Genomic DNA, 16,108 nt, shown 5'->3' with positions numbered 1-16,108 from the left:
TTTTGGTAGCAGTGGCAGGCTTCTTGGCCTGCTTACCCTTGTTCCAGCCTTGCATCGGTCTCCAGGCTGGTTTGGGTTGTGAAGTATTACCCTCTTGCTTAGAGGATGTAGAATTAGAGGCTGGTCCGTTTCTGCGAAAGGGACGAAAATTAGGCTTATTTTTAGCCTTAAAAGACCTATCCTGAGGGAGGGCGTGGCCCTTTCCCCCGGTGATGTCTGAAATAATCTCTTTCAAATCAGGACCAAACAGTGTTTTACCCTTGAAAGGGATGTTAAGCAATTTTGTCTTGGAAGACATATCCGCTGACCAAGACTTTAGCCAAAGCGCTCTGCGCGCCACGATAGCAAACCCTGAATTTTTCGCCGCTAATCTAGCTAATTGCAAAGCGGCATCTAAAATAAAAGAGTTAGCCAATTTAAGTGCTTGAACTCTGTCCATAACCTCCTCATACGAAGATTCTTTATTGAGCGACTTTTCTAGTTCTTCGAACCAGAAACACGCTGCCGTAGTGACAGGAACAATGCATGAAATTGGTTGTAGAAGGTAACCTTGCTGAACAAACATCTTTTTAAGCAAACCCTCTAATTTTTTATCCATAGGATCTTTGAAAACACAACTATCTTCTATAGGAATAGTAGTGCGTTTGTTTAGAGTAGAAACCGCCCCCTCGACCTTGGGGACTGCCTGCCATAAGTCCTTTCTGGGGTCGACTATAGGAAATAATTTCTTAAATATAGGGGGAGGAACAAAAGGTATGACGGGCCTTTCCCACTCCTTATTTACTATGTCCGCCACCCGCTTGGGTATAGGAAAAGCATCGGGGGGCACCGGAACCTCTAGGAACTTGTCCATCTTACATAATTTCTCTGGAATGACCAAATTGTCACAATCATCCAGAGTAGATAATACCTCCTTAAGCAGTGCGCGGAGATGTTCTAATTTAAATTTAAATGTTACAACATCAGGTTCAGCTTGTTGAGAAATTTTTCCTGAATCTGAAATTTCTCCCTCAGACAAAACCTCCCTCCTGGCCCCTTCAGATTGGTGTGAGGGTATGTCAGAACAGTTATCATCAGCATCCTCTTGCTCTTCAGTGTTTAAAACAGAGCAACCGCGCTTTCTCTGATAAGTAGGCATTTTGGATAAAATGTTTGCAATAGAATTATCCATTACAGCCGTTAATTGTTGCATGGTAATAAGTATCGGCGCACTAGATGTACTAGGGGCCTCTTGTGTGGGCAAAACTGGTGTAGACACAGAAGGGGATGATGCAGTATCATGCTTACTCCCCTCATTTGAGGAATCATCTTGGGCAATATCATTATCTGTGGCATCATTGTCCCTACTTTGTTTGGACACTATGGCACAATTATCACATAAATTTAAATGGGGAGAAACCTTGGTTTTCATACATATAGAACATAGCTTATCTGATGGTACAGACATGTTAAACAGGCTTAAACTTGTCAACAAAGCACAAAAAACGTTTTAAAATAAAACCGTTACTGTCACTTTAAATTTTAAACTGAACACACTTTATTACTGAATATGTGAAAAAGTATGAAGGAATTGTTCAAAATTCACCAAAATTTCACCACAGTGTCTTAAAGCATTAAAAGTATTGCACACCAAATTTGAAAGCTTTAACCCTTAAAATAACGGAACCGGAGCCGTTTTTAGATTTAACCCCTATACAGTCCCAGTTATCAGCTTTGCTGAGACCCAACCAAGCCCAGAGGGGAATACGATACCAAATGACGCCTTCTATAAGCTTTTTCAGTGGTTCTTAGCTCCTCACACATGCATCTGCATGCCTTGCTTTCCAAAAACAACTGCGCATTAGTGGCGCGAAAATGAGGCTCTGCCTATGACTAGAAAAGGCCCCCATCTGAAAAAGGTGTCCAATACAGTGCCTGCCGTTTTTTTAAAACAATCCCCAAGATTATGATAACTATTAAGAGTTATAATCTGCAAAATATGCTTAGCAAAGTAATCGTTTTAGCCCAGAAAAATGTCTACCAGTTTTTTAAGCCCTTATGAAGCCCTTTATTCTTTTACTTAATCTAAGAAAATGGCTTACCGGTCCCCATAGGGGAAATGACAGCCTTCCAGCATTACATAGTCTTGTTAGAAATGTGGCCAGTCATACCTCAAGCAGAAAAGTCTGCCAACTGTTTCCCCCAACTGAAGTTACTTCATCTCAACAGTCCTGTGTGGAAACAGCAATCGATTTTAGTAACGTTTGCTAAAATCATCTTCCTCTTACAAACAGAAATCTTCATCTCTTTTCTGTTTCAGAGTAAATAGTACATACCAGCACTATTTTAAAATAACAAACACTTGATTGAAGGATAAAAACTACATTTAAACACCAAAAAACTCTTAACCATCTCAGTGGAGATGTTGCCTGTGCAACGGCAAAGAGAATGACTGGGGTAGGCGGAGCCTAGGAGGGATCATGTGACCAGCTTTGCTGGGCTCTTTGCCATTTCCTGTTGGGGAAGAGAATATCCCACAAGTAAGGATGACGCCGTGGACCGGACACACCTATGTTGGAGAAAATAGAACTTTAGGAGCATGAACGTGTCTTTTGCGGTCTATGGCAGCAGTGTTTGCAACTATGTATAATGTTGCTATAAACATTGTTACAAACATTGCTGCCAGATGTCTAAAGACACGGGCATGCTCCTGAGCTCACCTCGTAATACTCTTTAACAAAGGCTACCAAGATAACTAAGCAAAATTGATAACAAAAGTAAACTTGAAAGTTGTTTAAAATGTCATGCTCTACCCAATCCATTTACTGTTCATTTAAAAACCTTTAAAACATAATATTGCCATCTAGTGGAGAAAAATTGAATATCCAATAAAATATCTATCAACATAAAAAAATAACAGCAACACTGATTCAAATTTGTTCCTTTGGTATGCCTTCCTGCTTCTGCCTCCCTGACTGCTTTTTAACACCCCTTTAATTTATGCTAGATTCCTCTGGTAACCATTTCCTCTGTCTCCATTTGTCTACCCATAATCATTTTAATCATTTTATCAGATACTGTCGCCCCCCTGGACCAACCTCCCAATTCCTTGACAACTTTGCTGCCTGGCTTCCTTACTTTCTCTCTACAAATACACCTACTCTAATTCTGGGGGACTTCAACATCCCCATTGACAACCTATCTGCTTACAAATATAGTCTATATCTAGGAGGATAGAGACTAGAAGAATGCACTTGAGTAGCACTTCAGTTCCTAGAAATAATATTGATACTTGTATGAGACTTAAACACTCGCTAGGAGTCAATGGGTTGGAAGGAAAATTAAAACATAACTTTTATTAACTAAACATCAGATAAAAATATGATGTGTACGTGTGTGCACTTTAAAAACACATAGCAACTTTGAAAATATAAGTGGCTCTAAGTATCAAGAAAATCAGTTATCTTGGACTAGAAATATAGGTGGATTGTATAAATACTGATTAATGTAAATCTATCTAACTGATAGTTTTCTTATCCCCTATAGTGTTATACACTGCTATAAGGTTCCCTAATGAAGTTGTTACTGTATCTGATTGGGTAATCGTATGTAGAAGATGGATACAAAATTTGTATCAGTAAAGGATACTAGTAACTAAAGTACTAAAATATGTTTGCACCTTCCATTATCAGAGTGAATGGGTCTCTAAATTGAGCTCGGTATTTTTTAATTATTACTTCTATTACACCAGATTATATTATTATGTGTATAAAGTAACAGCATATATTTATTCAATATTCCATTATTTCATTCACTGATATATTACACTAGCTCAAATAGCTAGAATATGTATATCAATATATACTGTATAAGTAACCTGTTATTACAGCAGGAGTTTTTTTAGTGTAAATGACTCAAGTTTATATCTGACATGTATGGGTGCTTGGTGTACTTTAACACAATTGCTCTTGAGAGTTTCGAGTTTGTGTTTACATTGGTAGTGGTGTTAATATTTCACCAATTTTAATACTTATGTAATTTATACTTTGTGGCAAAAGTTATCTGGCTTTTTCTATCACTTAAAATCTAGTCATCTGGCAGGCTTTCAGTATCTTGCTTTTGAAATCTGCAGCGTTCACTGAACAAAAACCAGCGTTTTGAATAATTGTGTAGATATCTTGTGGGTATTATATTCTAGGTATCCCACATTTTTGCGTATCTATAATCAGGTACTAGTTGCTAAAGTGCAAACTTAAGTAGCCAGTATAAACGTCTAACCGTAATGCTTAACAGTATCAAGAAATTATTTTATCTTTAGTTCCTTCTAAATCAACCGTTGTAAGCAATTATTCGTTGTAGTTTAGAGACGTTTAAAGTATATATCATTATATTGTCAAAAAGAAGTAAACTTCTTTTTGACAATATAATGATATATACTTTAAACGTCTCTAAACTACAACGAATAATTGCTTACAACGGTTGATTTAGAAGAAACTAAAGATAAAATAATTTCTTGATACTGTTAAGCATTACGGTTAGACGTTTATACTGGCTACTTAAGTTTGCACTTTAGCAACTAGTACCTGATTATAGATACGCAAAAATGTGGGATACCTAGAATATAATACCCACAAGATATCTACACAATTATTCAAAACGCTGGTTTTTGTTCAGTGAACGCTGCAGATTTCAAAAGCAAGATACTGAAAGCCTGCCAGATGACTAGATATTTTAAGTGATAGAAAAAGCCAGATAACTTTTGCCACAAAGTATAAATTACATAAGTATTAAAATTGGTGAAATATTAACACCACTACCAATGTAAACACAAACTCGAAACTCTCAAGAGCAATTGTGTTAAAGTACACCAAGCACCCATACATGTCAGATATAAACTTGAGTCATTTACACTAAAAAAACTCCTGCTGTAATAACAGGTTACTTATACAGTATATATTGATATACATATTCTAGCTATTTGAGCTAGTGTAATATATCAGTGAATGAAATAATGGAATATTGAATAAATATATGCTGTTACTTTATACACATATCAATAATATAATCTGGTGTAATAGAAGTAATAATTAAAAAATACCGAGCTCAATTTAGAGACCCATTCACTCTGATAATGGAAGGTTCAAACATATTTTAGTACTTTAGTTACTAGTATCCTTTACTGATACAAATTTTGTATCCATCTTCTACATACGATTACCCAATCAGATACAGTAACAACTTCATTAGGGAACCTTATAGCAGTGTATAACACTATAGGGGATAAGAAAACTATCAGTTAGATAGATTTACATTAATCAGTATTTATACAATCCACCTATATTTCTAGTCCAAGATAACTGATTTTCTTGATACTTAGAGCCACTTATATTTTCAAAGTTGCTATGTGTTTTTAAAGTGCACACACGTACACATCATATTTTTTATCTGATGTTTAGTTAATAAAAGTTATGTTTTAATTTTCCTTCCAACCCATTGACTCCTAGCGAGTGTTTAAGTCTCATACAAGTATCAATATTATTTCTAGGAACTGAAGTGCTACTCAAGTGCATTCTTCTAGTCTCTATCCTCCTAGATATAGACTATATTTGTAACTAGTGTCGTTCCATGCACAAGCACTCAAGCTCATTAGGTACATATGCACATACTGAATAAAAATACAGAGATTCAACAAATTGATACAGATAATCAAATATATTTTGATTACTAATAATCCAAACACATTCTCTGTATACATTTAATTACTAAACCGAGCGTTCCTACTCTACCAGTGTAGTGCTCTTGCTACTTTCTACTAAATTGACAACCTATCTGCCCCTGCTGCCTCCAAACTTCTCTCACTCACTAACTTCTTCAGCCTCTCACAATCCACCCTATTCCCTACCCACCGTGATGAACACGCGGTTGATCTGGTATTCTCCTATCTCTGCTCTCTCTCTGATGTTGCCTGTCTCCCATTTCCCATCTTAGACCACCATCTGCTCACCTTTAATCTTAATATACAGGCTACACCTACTTCTCCCCCTTGCACCTGTAGAAATCCATTCTAAATGCATCTGCAAGGCTAATCCACCTCTCTCGACGCTCTGTTCCTGCTGTAGCTCTCTGTGATTCCCTTCACTGGCTCCCCATTCACAGCAGAATTAAATTCAAAATTTTCACCCTGACCTTCAAAGCCCTCTCCAATGCTGCCCCACCCTACTTGTCCTCAAATATACTCCAGCCCGCCCCCTAAGATCCAACAATAACCTGCTTCTTGTGTCTTCTACCATCACCTACTCTCATGCTAGACTACAGGACTTCTCTCGTGCGGCACCAACCCTCTGGAACACACTTCCTCGAGCTCTCAAACTTTCCCATAACCTCTCCTCCTTTAAACGTTCCCTAAAGACCTTTTTGTTCAGGGAAGCTTATCACCCGTCTCATTAACAAATTAACTTCACTTACGCAACAGTTGCCTTTATCTATTTCCTCACTAATATCATTCTCACCTTTGCAGTCCCCACCTCCTGTTTCCCATCCTCCTACTGTCTAGATTGTAAGTTCCCACGGGAATAGAGCCTCAATTCCCCATGTATTTGTCTGTAAATTTTTGTCTCTTATTGTATTGTTTCTCCATTGTACTTTTAATCCTTATACCCATGGGCAGTGCTGCGGAATCTGTTGGCGCTTTATAAATAAAGAATAATAATAATAAGTGGAAGCACCTATACAACAGTATACTGTACCAACCTAAAACCAAATGCAATTCAGACTATTCAGACACCAGCATCCCATCTATGCATTAAAATGTTTTGAAAGAAGAGCATCCCTCTTTAAAATGATAGGTGACAACCCCAGGTGACAACCAAGTCAACTTTGTTCCCTGAGAAAAACAAATTCATAGGGAACAAAATCATGTGGGGGTGGGGATAGCCCTCTTTCCTTCCTCTACTACAGATTAGGAAACGGGAGCCCCTTATTTGAAAGAGACAATAATTTTTTATTTTAGTGATCCTGTGTCCATCCAGCTGTTACGTGATTGTCATAACAATGTCGAATGCCTAACAGTACTGATTCTAGCATATCTAAGGAAGGCCTAATCACACCATCATAATAGCAATAACTTATAAGGCCCTGATATGGTAAAGTGATGCCCACTGTTTAAGGAGTGTTATTTCCCTATAATTTTACATGATTTCATAAAATATATCCTTAAATGGATATGAAACCCAAAGATGTTCTTTCATAATTCAGATAGAGGGGCCAATTTATTATGGCCCGAATGGGGCCAAATACCCGTTTCTGTGAAAGCCTTCAGGCTCGCCGGAAACAGGAGTCTTAAGACCGCGGCTCCTTAACTTGTCCGCTGCCTCTGAGGCTGCGGACATCGATCCGCCAGATTGCACACGATCGGGTTGATTGATACCCCCTGCTAGCAGCCGATTGACCGCAAATCTGCAGGGTCGGCATTGCACAAGCAGTTCACCAGAACTGCTTGTGCAATGATAAATGCAGACAGCGTATACTATCGGCATTTATCGATGTCTGGGGAACGATTGCTACAGCGGATCATGTCCGCCAGACAAATGATAAATCGGCCCCATAACATGTCATTTTAAACAACTTTCTAATTTAGTTCTATTGTCAATTTTTCTTAGCTCTCTTGGTAACTTTTGTTGAAAAGCAGGGATGTAAGATTAAGAGCCAGTCCAGAGACCTTTAGATCATCGGGCTCTATGTGAGTTTGGGCAAGGTAGGGGCGTGCATACATAAAAATATTTAGTTTCTTCTTCCCTCATTGTTCCTCCTTCTCCCTCTCACCTGTTTCAGATACACACTCTTTCCACATGAGTTAGGTCCTGTCAGGATTTTGATTCTCTTCTCATTCTCTTCACTGTAAGCTCCATTTGGGACAAAGGTTCCAGAGCAGAATTCCATAAGGGGATGTCTGTTTGGGAGTAAAAATTTAAATATCTAATACTGAGAGGCAAATAGCATATCATGTCCAATGCTACTAATGGAGTAACAGAGGTAACAGCAGAAATACAGTAATAGGCATCTCAAATAGAGTTTGGAACATCTAAAGCTAATAACTGTTTATCATAGCTGTTATCGTCAACATTAGGAAGAGGATATTAATGAGTTGAGTATATTTCTATCAAAACTATAAAATCATTAAAGGGACATTTTACTTCGTGCAAAACTTGTGCTTGTTTCACGCTCCATGGAGCAGCCAAAAACCACATTCTATAACGTAGGTTTTTAAAATGCTGCAAAATGCCTTAATTAGATATTTGATTTAGAAAAAAAATATATAGCTAGCGCTCCAAATACAGGAGCAAGGTTAATATGAAAGTACACACCAAGTAAAATTATTACTTTGCTGACAAGGGTGGAGGGATAGTTATTATGAGAATAGAACAATATTTAAAAGAACTTAACACAAACAAAAAGTCTGAGCACCAAAGTATAACAATTTTTCTTATCAAATCTGAATCACCTGTAATGTGAGATTGTCCCGTATTCCAAGCACAACTTTAATAGACCAATCTGGTCCCAACAGAAAAATCCGCCTCTGTCGTCCTCACAGGGCTATGCTAGTGTACAAGCAGTCACTTCTAATGAAGTTGGGGAAAAGACATACAGCTGACACAATAGGTGTATGCACACTGTGTGTGCGTCATAGGTCTTATCCGCTGTTTGTAGTGGGATCGCTGTAATCTTTGTCTCGTCTGAGTATCGGTCCACAGGAGCCTTGTCATTTGTCGGTAAGTTATTCTTTTGGTAATGAATCTTTTCCGACTAAGCTCCCTCCTCGATCACTACAGTAACAGCTTTGACATCATCAGCTTCTCCTCTAGTTTCTTCCGGCTTGTACTTTGTGCTACGGGAAATCTCGTCTCCACCCAGGGTCTGACTTTTACTCCTGTAACACCTGTGCTCACTCCTCCCCAACTTTAATAGCGATTTGAACGAACATATGAATGAGAGGAGCACTCAGCAATTCCGTGAATAAAAATCAATCTTTATTATGCTTAGCAGCTTCCATTAAAATCTTCTATAAATAAACAACATCTAATAGACAGGTAGAACAGCGTTCTCTGGCTTACGCGTTTCGGCTAAAGCCGTAATCATAGCATGAGAAACTTAAACACATTGCACATTTTTAAAAGACCCATCGTGATCTCATAGGTTAATTAAAACCATGTTGCTGACTATCCGATTGGATGTTGTATCTCTGTGAAAAAGGAAATTTATGCTTACCTGATAAATGTGTTTCTTTTACGATATGACGAGTCCACGGATTTCATCCTTACTTATGTGATATTGCCTCCTGGTCAGCAGGAGGAGGCAAAGAGCTCCACAGCAGAGCTGCATAAATAGCTCCTCCCCTCCCTCCCACTCCAGTCATTCGACCGAAGTTAGGAAGAGAAAGGAAAAGCCAAGGAGCAGAGGTGACTGAATTTTAACAAAAATAAAGACCTGTCTTAGAAAAGGACAGGGTGGGCCGTGGACTCGTCATATTGTAAAAGAAACAAATTTATCAGGTAAGCATAAATTTCCTTTTCTTTTACAAGATATGACGAGTCCACGGATTTCATCCTTACTTATGGGATACAATACCAAAGCTATAGGACACGGATGAAAGGGAGGGACAAGACAGGAACCTAAACGGAAGGCACCACTGCTCGAAGAACTTTCCTTCCAAAAATAGCCTCAGATGAGACAAAGGTATCAAATTTGTAAAATTATGAAAAAGTGAGAAGAGAAGACCAAGTTGCAGAATGCAAATCTGTTCCACAGAAGCATCATGTTTAAATGCCCATGAGGAAGCCACAGCCGTAGTGGAATGGGCCGTAATACGTTCAGGAGGCTGCTGTGCAGCAGTCTCATATACAAAACGAATGATACTCTTCAGTCAAAAAGTAGGAGAGGTAGACCTAGCTGTCTGACCCCTACGCTTCCCAGAAAAACAAACGAACAGGGAAGAAAAGTGACAAAACTCCTAGTAAAACTTCAAGGCACGGACCACATCCAAATTATGTAACAGTCGCTCCTTCTTAGAAGAAGGATAAGGACACAAGGAAGGAACAACAATTTCCTGATTAATATTTTTATTTGAGACAGCCTTAGGAAGAAACCAGGTCTGGTACGCAACACTACCTTATCTGCATGGAAAATAAGATAAGGAGAATCACACTGTAATGCCGAAAGCTCAGAAACTCTGCGAGCAGAAGAAAAGGCAACAAAAAATAAAACTTTCCAAGATAACAATTTAATATCTATGGAATGCATATGTTCAAACGGAACCCCTTGCAGAACATTAAGAACTAAATTCAAACTCCAAAGAGGAGCAATTGGTCTGAACACAGACCTGACAAAAAAACTGAACATCTGGAACATCTGCCAGACGCTTGTGAAGCAAAATAGACAAAGCAGAAATCTGTCCCTTTAAGGAACCTGCTGACAACCCTTTCTCCAATCTGTCTTATCTGATTGGAAAATAAGGTATGGAAATTCTGATTGTAGCGCCGAGAGTTCTGATATTTGTTGCGCAGAAGAAATAGCACCCAGAAAAAGAACGTTCCAAGATAGCAACTCGATATCTAAGGAATACATAGGCTCAAATGGCGTCCCTTGAGAACTCTGAGAACTATAATAAAACTCCATAGAGGAGGAACTGGTTTGAACACAAGCCTGACTCTTACCAAGGCCCGACAAAAAGATTGTACATCCGGTACACCTGCTAGACTAGCAGATAAACCCTTCTCCAGACTTTCCTGGAGAAAAAAACAAAACTCTAGGAATCCTAACTCTAAATCAAGAGTAGCCCTTGGATTCACACCAATAAAAGTATCTATGCCAATCTTATGGTAGATTTTTCTAGTTACAGGCTTACGAGCCTGAACTAATTTCTCTATGACCGGATCAGAGAACCCACGCTTGGATAAAATGAAGCGTGCAATCTTCACACAGACAGCTTCAGAGAAAATCGATTTGGATGAAGGAAGGGACCCTGAATGAGAACGCCCTTCCTCAATGTCAGTCTCCAAGGAGGTAGAGATGCCATCTATATCAGGCCCGCATACCATCAGATCCAACTCCGGCTGTCCCCACTTGAGGATCAGCTTGGAAAACACCTCCGGATGGAGTTTCCACTCCCCTAGACGGAACGTGAATCCGCCTCCCAATTGTCTACTCCCGGGATGTGGATCGTTGACAGGCATCAAGAATGGGTCTCCGCCCATTTAATTATATTGGATACTTCTGTCATTGCCAGGGAACTTCATGTTCCCCCTTGATGATTGATGTAATGGCCCCTGTGAATGGGAACATGCAGGTATGAATCCTTTAGGACCACTGTGGTCATGAACTACCCTTCTTAAATCAGTGGCAGCATGGAACGTATAGTTTCCATCGTGAGGACGGAACTCTAGAATTTAGCTCTTGAGATCCAAGATTAGTCCGAAGGTTCCCTCTTTAACGGGAACCACAAACAGACTTTGCTGGAACAGAAACGATCACTCTATGCCTAAAACCCAGGGATTCTGAACATCCCACACCCAGGCCTGAACAAAAAAGCGATAGTCAGCCCCCTATCAGATTCATCCTCGGAGCAGGGGCATGACCCTCATGCTGAGTTAGTTCCAGTTTCATGCTTCTTGGTTCGCTTGGGCTTCCAAGAAAGGTAGGGCCTCCATGCAGGCTTAGGTTATTCCAGTTTAGCTGAGAAAGAGGGAACAATTCCAAGACCAAAACTTAGTCTGTCGTCCCTCAAGTGTAATCATCTTGTGCGGGGAAAGGATGGCCCTTACTCCCCAAAGATATCAGAAATGATCTCCTGCAGAGCAGGGTCGAACAAGGTCTTACCCTTGTAAAGAAGAATAAAAGACATAGGCCTAGATTTGGAGTTCGGCGGTAAAAGGGCTGTTAACGCTCCGCGGGCTTTTTTCTGGCCGCACCATAAATTTAACTCTGGTATTGAGAGTTAAAACAAATGCTGCGTTAGGCTCCAAAAAAGGAGCGTAGGGCATTTTTACCGCAAATGCAACTCTCGATACCAGAGTTGCTTACGGACGCGGCCGGCATCAAAAACGTGCTTGTGCACGATTCTCCCATAGGAAACAATGGGGCTGTTTGAGCTGAAAAAAAACCTAACACCTGCAAAAAAGCAGCGTTCAGCTCCTAACGCAGCCCCATTGTTTCCTATGGGAAAACACTTCCTACGTCTGCACCTAACACTCTAACATGTACCCCGAGTCTAAACACCCCTAACCTTACACTTATTAACCCCTAATCTGCCGCCCCCCGCTATCGCTGACCCCTGCATTACAGTTTTAACCCCTAATCTTCCGCTCCGTAAACCGCCGCAACCTACGTTATCCCTATGTACCCCTAATCTGCTGCCCTAACATCGCCGACCCCTATGTTATATTTATTAACCCCTAATCTGCCCCCCACAACGTCGCCGACACCTGCCTACACTTATTAACCCCTAATCTGCCGAGCGGACCTGAGCGCTACTATAATAAAGTTATTAACCCCTAATCCGTCTCACTAACCCTATCATAAATAGTATTAACCCCTAATCTGCCCTCCCTAACATCGCCGACACCTACCTTCAATTATTAACCCCTAATCTTCCGATCGGAGCTCACCGCTATTCTAATAAATGTATTAACCCCTAAAGCTAAGTCTAACCCTAACACTAACACCCCCCTAACTTAAATATAATTTACATATAACGAAATAAATTAACTCTTATTAAATAAATTAATCCTATTTAAAGCTAAATACTTACCTGTAAAATAAACCCTAATATAGCTACAATATAAATTATAATTATATTTTAGCTATTTTAGGATTAATATTTATTTTACAGGCAACTTGGTATTTATTTTAACTAGGTACAATAGCTATTAAATAGTTAAGAACTATTTAATAGTTACCTAGTTAAAATAATAACAAAATTACCTGTAAAATAAATCCTAACCTAAGATATAATTAAACCTAACACTACCCTATCAATAAAATAATTAAATAAACTACCTACAATTAACCTAACACTACACTATCAATAAATTAAATAAACACAATTGCTACAAATAAATACAATTAAATAAACTAGATAAAGTACAAAAAATAAAAAAGAACTAAGTTACAGAAAATAAAAAAATATTTACAAACATAAGAAAAATATTACAACAATTTTAAACTAATTACACCTACTCTAAGCCCCCTAATAAAATAACAAAGCCCCCCAAAATAAAAAATTCCCTACCCTATTCTAAATTTAAAAAGTTACAAGCTCTTTTACCTTACCAGCCCTGAACAGGGCCCTTTGCGGGGCATGCCCCAAGAAGTTCAGCTCTTTTGCCTGTAAAAGAAAACATACAATACCCCCCCCCCAACATTACAACCCACCACCCACATACCCCTAATCTAACCCAAACCACCCTTAAATAAACCTAACACTAAGCCCCTGAAGATCTTCCTACCTTGTCTTCACCATACCAGGTTCACCGATCCGTCCTGGCTCCGATATCTTCATCCAACCCAAGCGGGGGCTAGACATCCACTGAAGAAGTCCAGAAGAGGGTCCAAAGTCTTCCTCCTATCCGGCAAGAAGAGGACATCCGGACCGGCAAACATCTTCTCCAAGCGGCATCTTCTATCTTCTTCCATCCGGTGCGGAGCGGGTCCATCTTGAAGCAGGCGACGCGGATCCATCCTCTTCTTCCGATGTCTCCCGACGAATGACGGTTCCTTTAAGGGACGTCATCCAAGATGGCGTCCCTCGAATTCCGATTGGCTGATAGGATTCTATCAGCCAATCGGAATTAAGGTAGGAATTTTCTGATTGGCTGATGGAATCAGCCAATCAGAATCAAGTTCAATCCGATTGGCTGATCCAATCAGCCAATCAGATTGAGCTCGCATTCTATTGGCTGTTCCGATCAGCCAATAGAATGCGAGCTCAATCTGATTGGCTGATTGGATCGGCCAATCGGATTGAACTAGATTCTGATTGGCTGATTCCATCAGCCAATCAGAAAATTCCTACCTTAATTCCGATTGGCTGATAGAATCCTATCAGCCAATCGGAATTCGAGGGACGCCATCTTGGATGACGTCCCTTAAAGGAACCGTCATTCGTCGGGAGACATCGGAAGAAGAGGATGGATCCGCGTCGCCTGCTTCAAGATGGACCCGCTCCGCACCGGATGGAAGAAGATAGAAGATGCCGCTTGGAGAAGATGTTTGCCGGTCCGGATGTCCTCTTCTTGCCGGATAGGAGGAAGACTTTGGACCCTCTTCTGGACTTCTTCAGTGGATGTCTAGCCCCCGCTTGGGTTGGATGAAGATATCGGAGCCAGGACGGATCGGTGAACCTGGTATGGTGAAGACAAGGTAGGAAGATCTTCAGGGGCTTAGTGTTAGGTTTATTTAAGGGTGGTTTGGGTTAGATTAGGGGTATGTGGGTGGTGGGTTGTAATGTTGGGGGGGGGTATTGTATGTTTTCTTTTACAGGCAAAAGAGCTGAAATCCTTGGGGCATGCCCCGCAAAGGGCCCTGTTCAGGGCTGGTAAGGTAAAAGAGCTTGTAACTTTTTAAATTTAGAATAGGGTAGGGAATTTTTTATTTTGGGGGGCTTTGTTATTTTATTAGGGGGCTTAGAGTAGGTGTAATTAGTTTAAAATTGTTGTAATATTTTTCTTATGTTTGTAAATATTTTTTTATTTTCTGTAACTTAGTTCTTTTTTATTTTTTGTACTTTAGCTAGTTTATTTAATTGTATTTATTTGTAGCAATTGTGTTTATTTAATTTATTGATAGTGTAGTGTTAGGTTAATTGTAGGTAATTGTAGGTAGTTTATTTAATTATTTTATTGATAGGGTAGTGTTAGGTTTAATTATATCTTAGGTTAGGATTTATTTTACAGGTAAATTTGTTATTATTTTAACTAGGTAACTATTAAATAGTTCTTAACTATTTAATAGCTATTGTACCTAGTTAAAATAATTACAAAGTTGCCTGTAAAATAAATATTAATCCTAAAATAGCTACAATGTAATTATAATTTATATTGTAGCTATATTAGGATTTATTTTACAGGTAAGTATTTAGCTTTAAATAGGAATAATTTATTTAATAAGAGTTAATTTATTTCGTTAGATTAAAATTATATTTAAGTTAGGGGGGTGTTAGTGTTAGGGTTAGACTTAGCTTTAGGGGTTAATCCATTTATTAGAATAGCGGTGAGCTCCGATCGGAAGATTAGGGGTTAATAATTGAAGTTAGGTGTCGGCGATGTTAGGGAGGGCAGATTAGGGGTTAATACTATTTATGATAGGGTTAGTGAGGCGGGTTAGGGGTTAATAACTTTATTATAGTAGCGGTGCGGTCCGCTCGGCAGATTAGGGGTTAATAAGTGTAGGCAGGTGTCGGCGACGTTGAGGGGGGCAGATTAGGGGATAATAAATATAATATAGGGGTCGGCGGTGTTAGGGGTAGCAGATTAGGGGTACATAGGGATAACGTAGGTGGCGGCGCTTTGCGGTCGGAAGATTAGGGGTTAATTATTTTAAGTAGCTGGCGGCGATGTTGTGGGGGGCAGATTAGGGGTTAATAAATGTAATATAGGGGTCGGCGGGGTTAGGGGCAGCAGATTAGGGGTACATAAGTATAACGTAGGTGGCGGTCGGCAGATTAGGGGTTAAAATTTTTAATCGAGTGGCGGCGATGTGGGGGGAGCTCGGTTTAGGGGTACATAGGTAGTTTATGGGTGTTAGTGTACTTTAGGGTACAGTAGTTAAGAGCTTTATAAACCGGCGTTAGCCAGAAAGCTCTTAACTCCTGCTATTTTCAGGCGGCTGGAATCTTGTCGTTAGAGCTCTAACGCTCACTGCAGAAACGACTCTAAATACCGGCGTTAGAAAGATCCCATTGAAAAGATAGGCTACGCAAATGGCGTAGGGGGATCTGCGGTATGGAAAAGTCGCGGCTGTAAAGTGAGCGTTAGACCCTTTAATCAATGACTCCAAATACCAGCGGGCGGCCAAAACCAGCGTTAGGAGCCTCTAACGCTGGTTTTGACGGCTACCGCCGAACTCTAAATCTAGGCCT

General features: G+C 39.7%; 1 protein-coding gene across 1 annotated transcript in view; it reads right to left on the bottom strand.

The window, feature by feature from the left end:
* The window catches only part of MSH5 (mutS homolog 5), an 819,710-nt gene that overhangs the window by 165,723 nt on the left and 637,879 nt on the right, over window positions 1-16,108 (bottom strand). The window contains exon 14 of the mRNA XM_053689613.1: window positions 7,801-7,927. Coding sequence (XP_053545588.1) covers window positions 7,801-7,927 — 127 coding nt within the window. The remainder of the gene's footprint in view (window positions 1-7,800; window positions 7,928-16,108) is intronic.

The sequence above is a fragment of the Bombina bombina genome, chromosome 7 (assembly GCF_027579735.1).
Source record: "Bombina bombina isolate aBomBom1 chromosome 7, aBomBom1.pri, whole genome shotgun sequence".
Lineage (NCBI taxonomy): Eukaryota > Metazoa > Chordata > Amphibia > Anura > Bombinatoridae > Bombina > Bombina bombina.
This window is presented reverse-complemented; position numbering and strand designations above follow the sequence as displayed.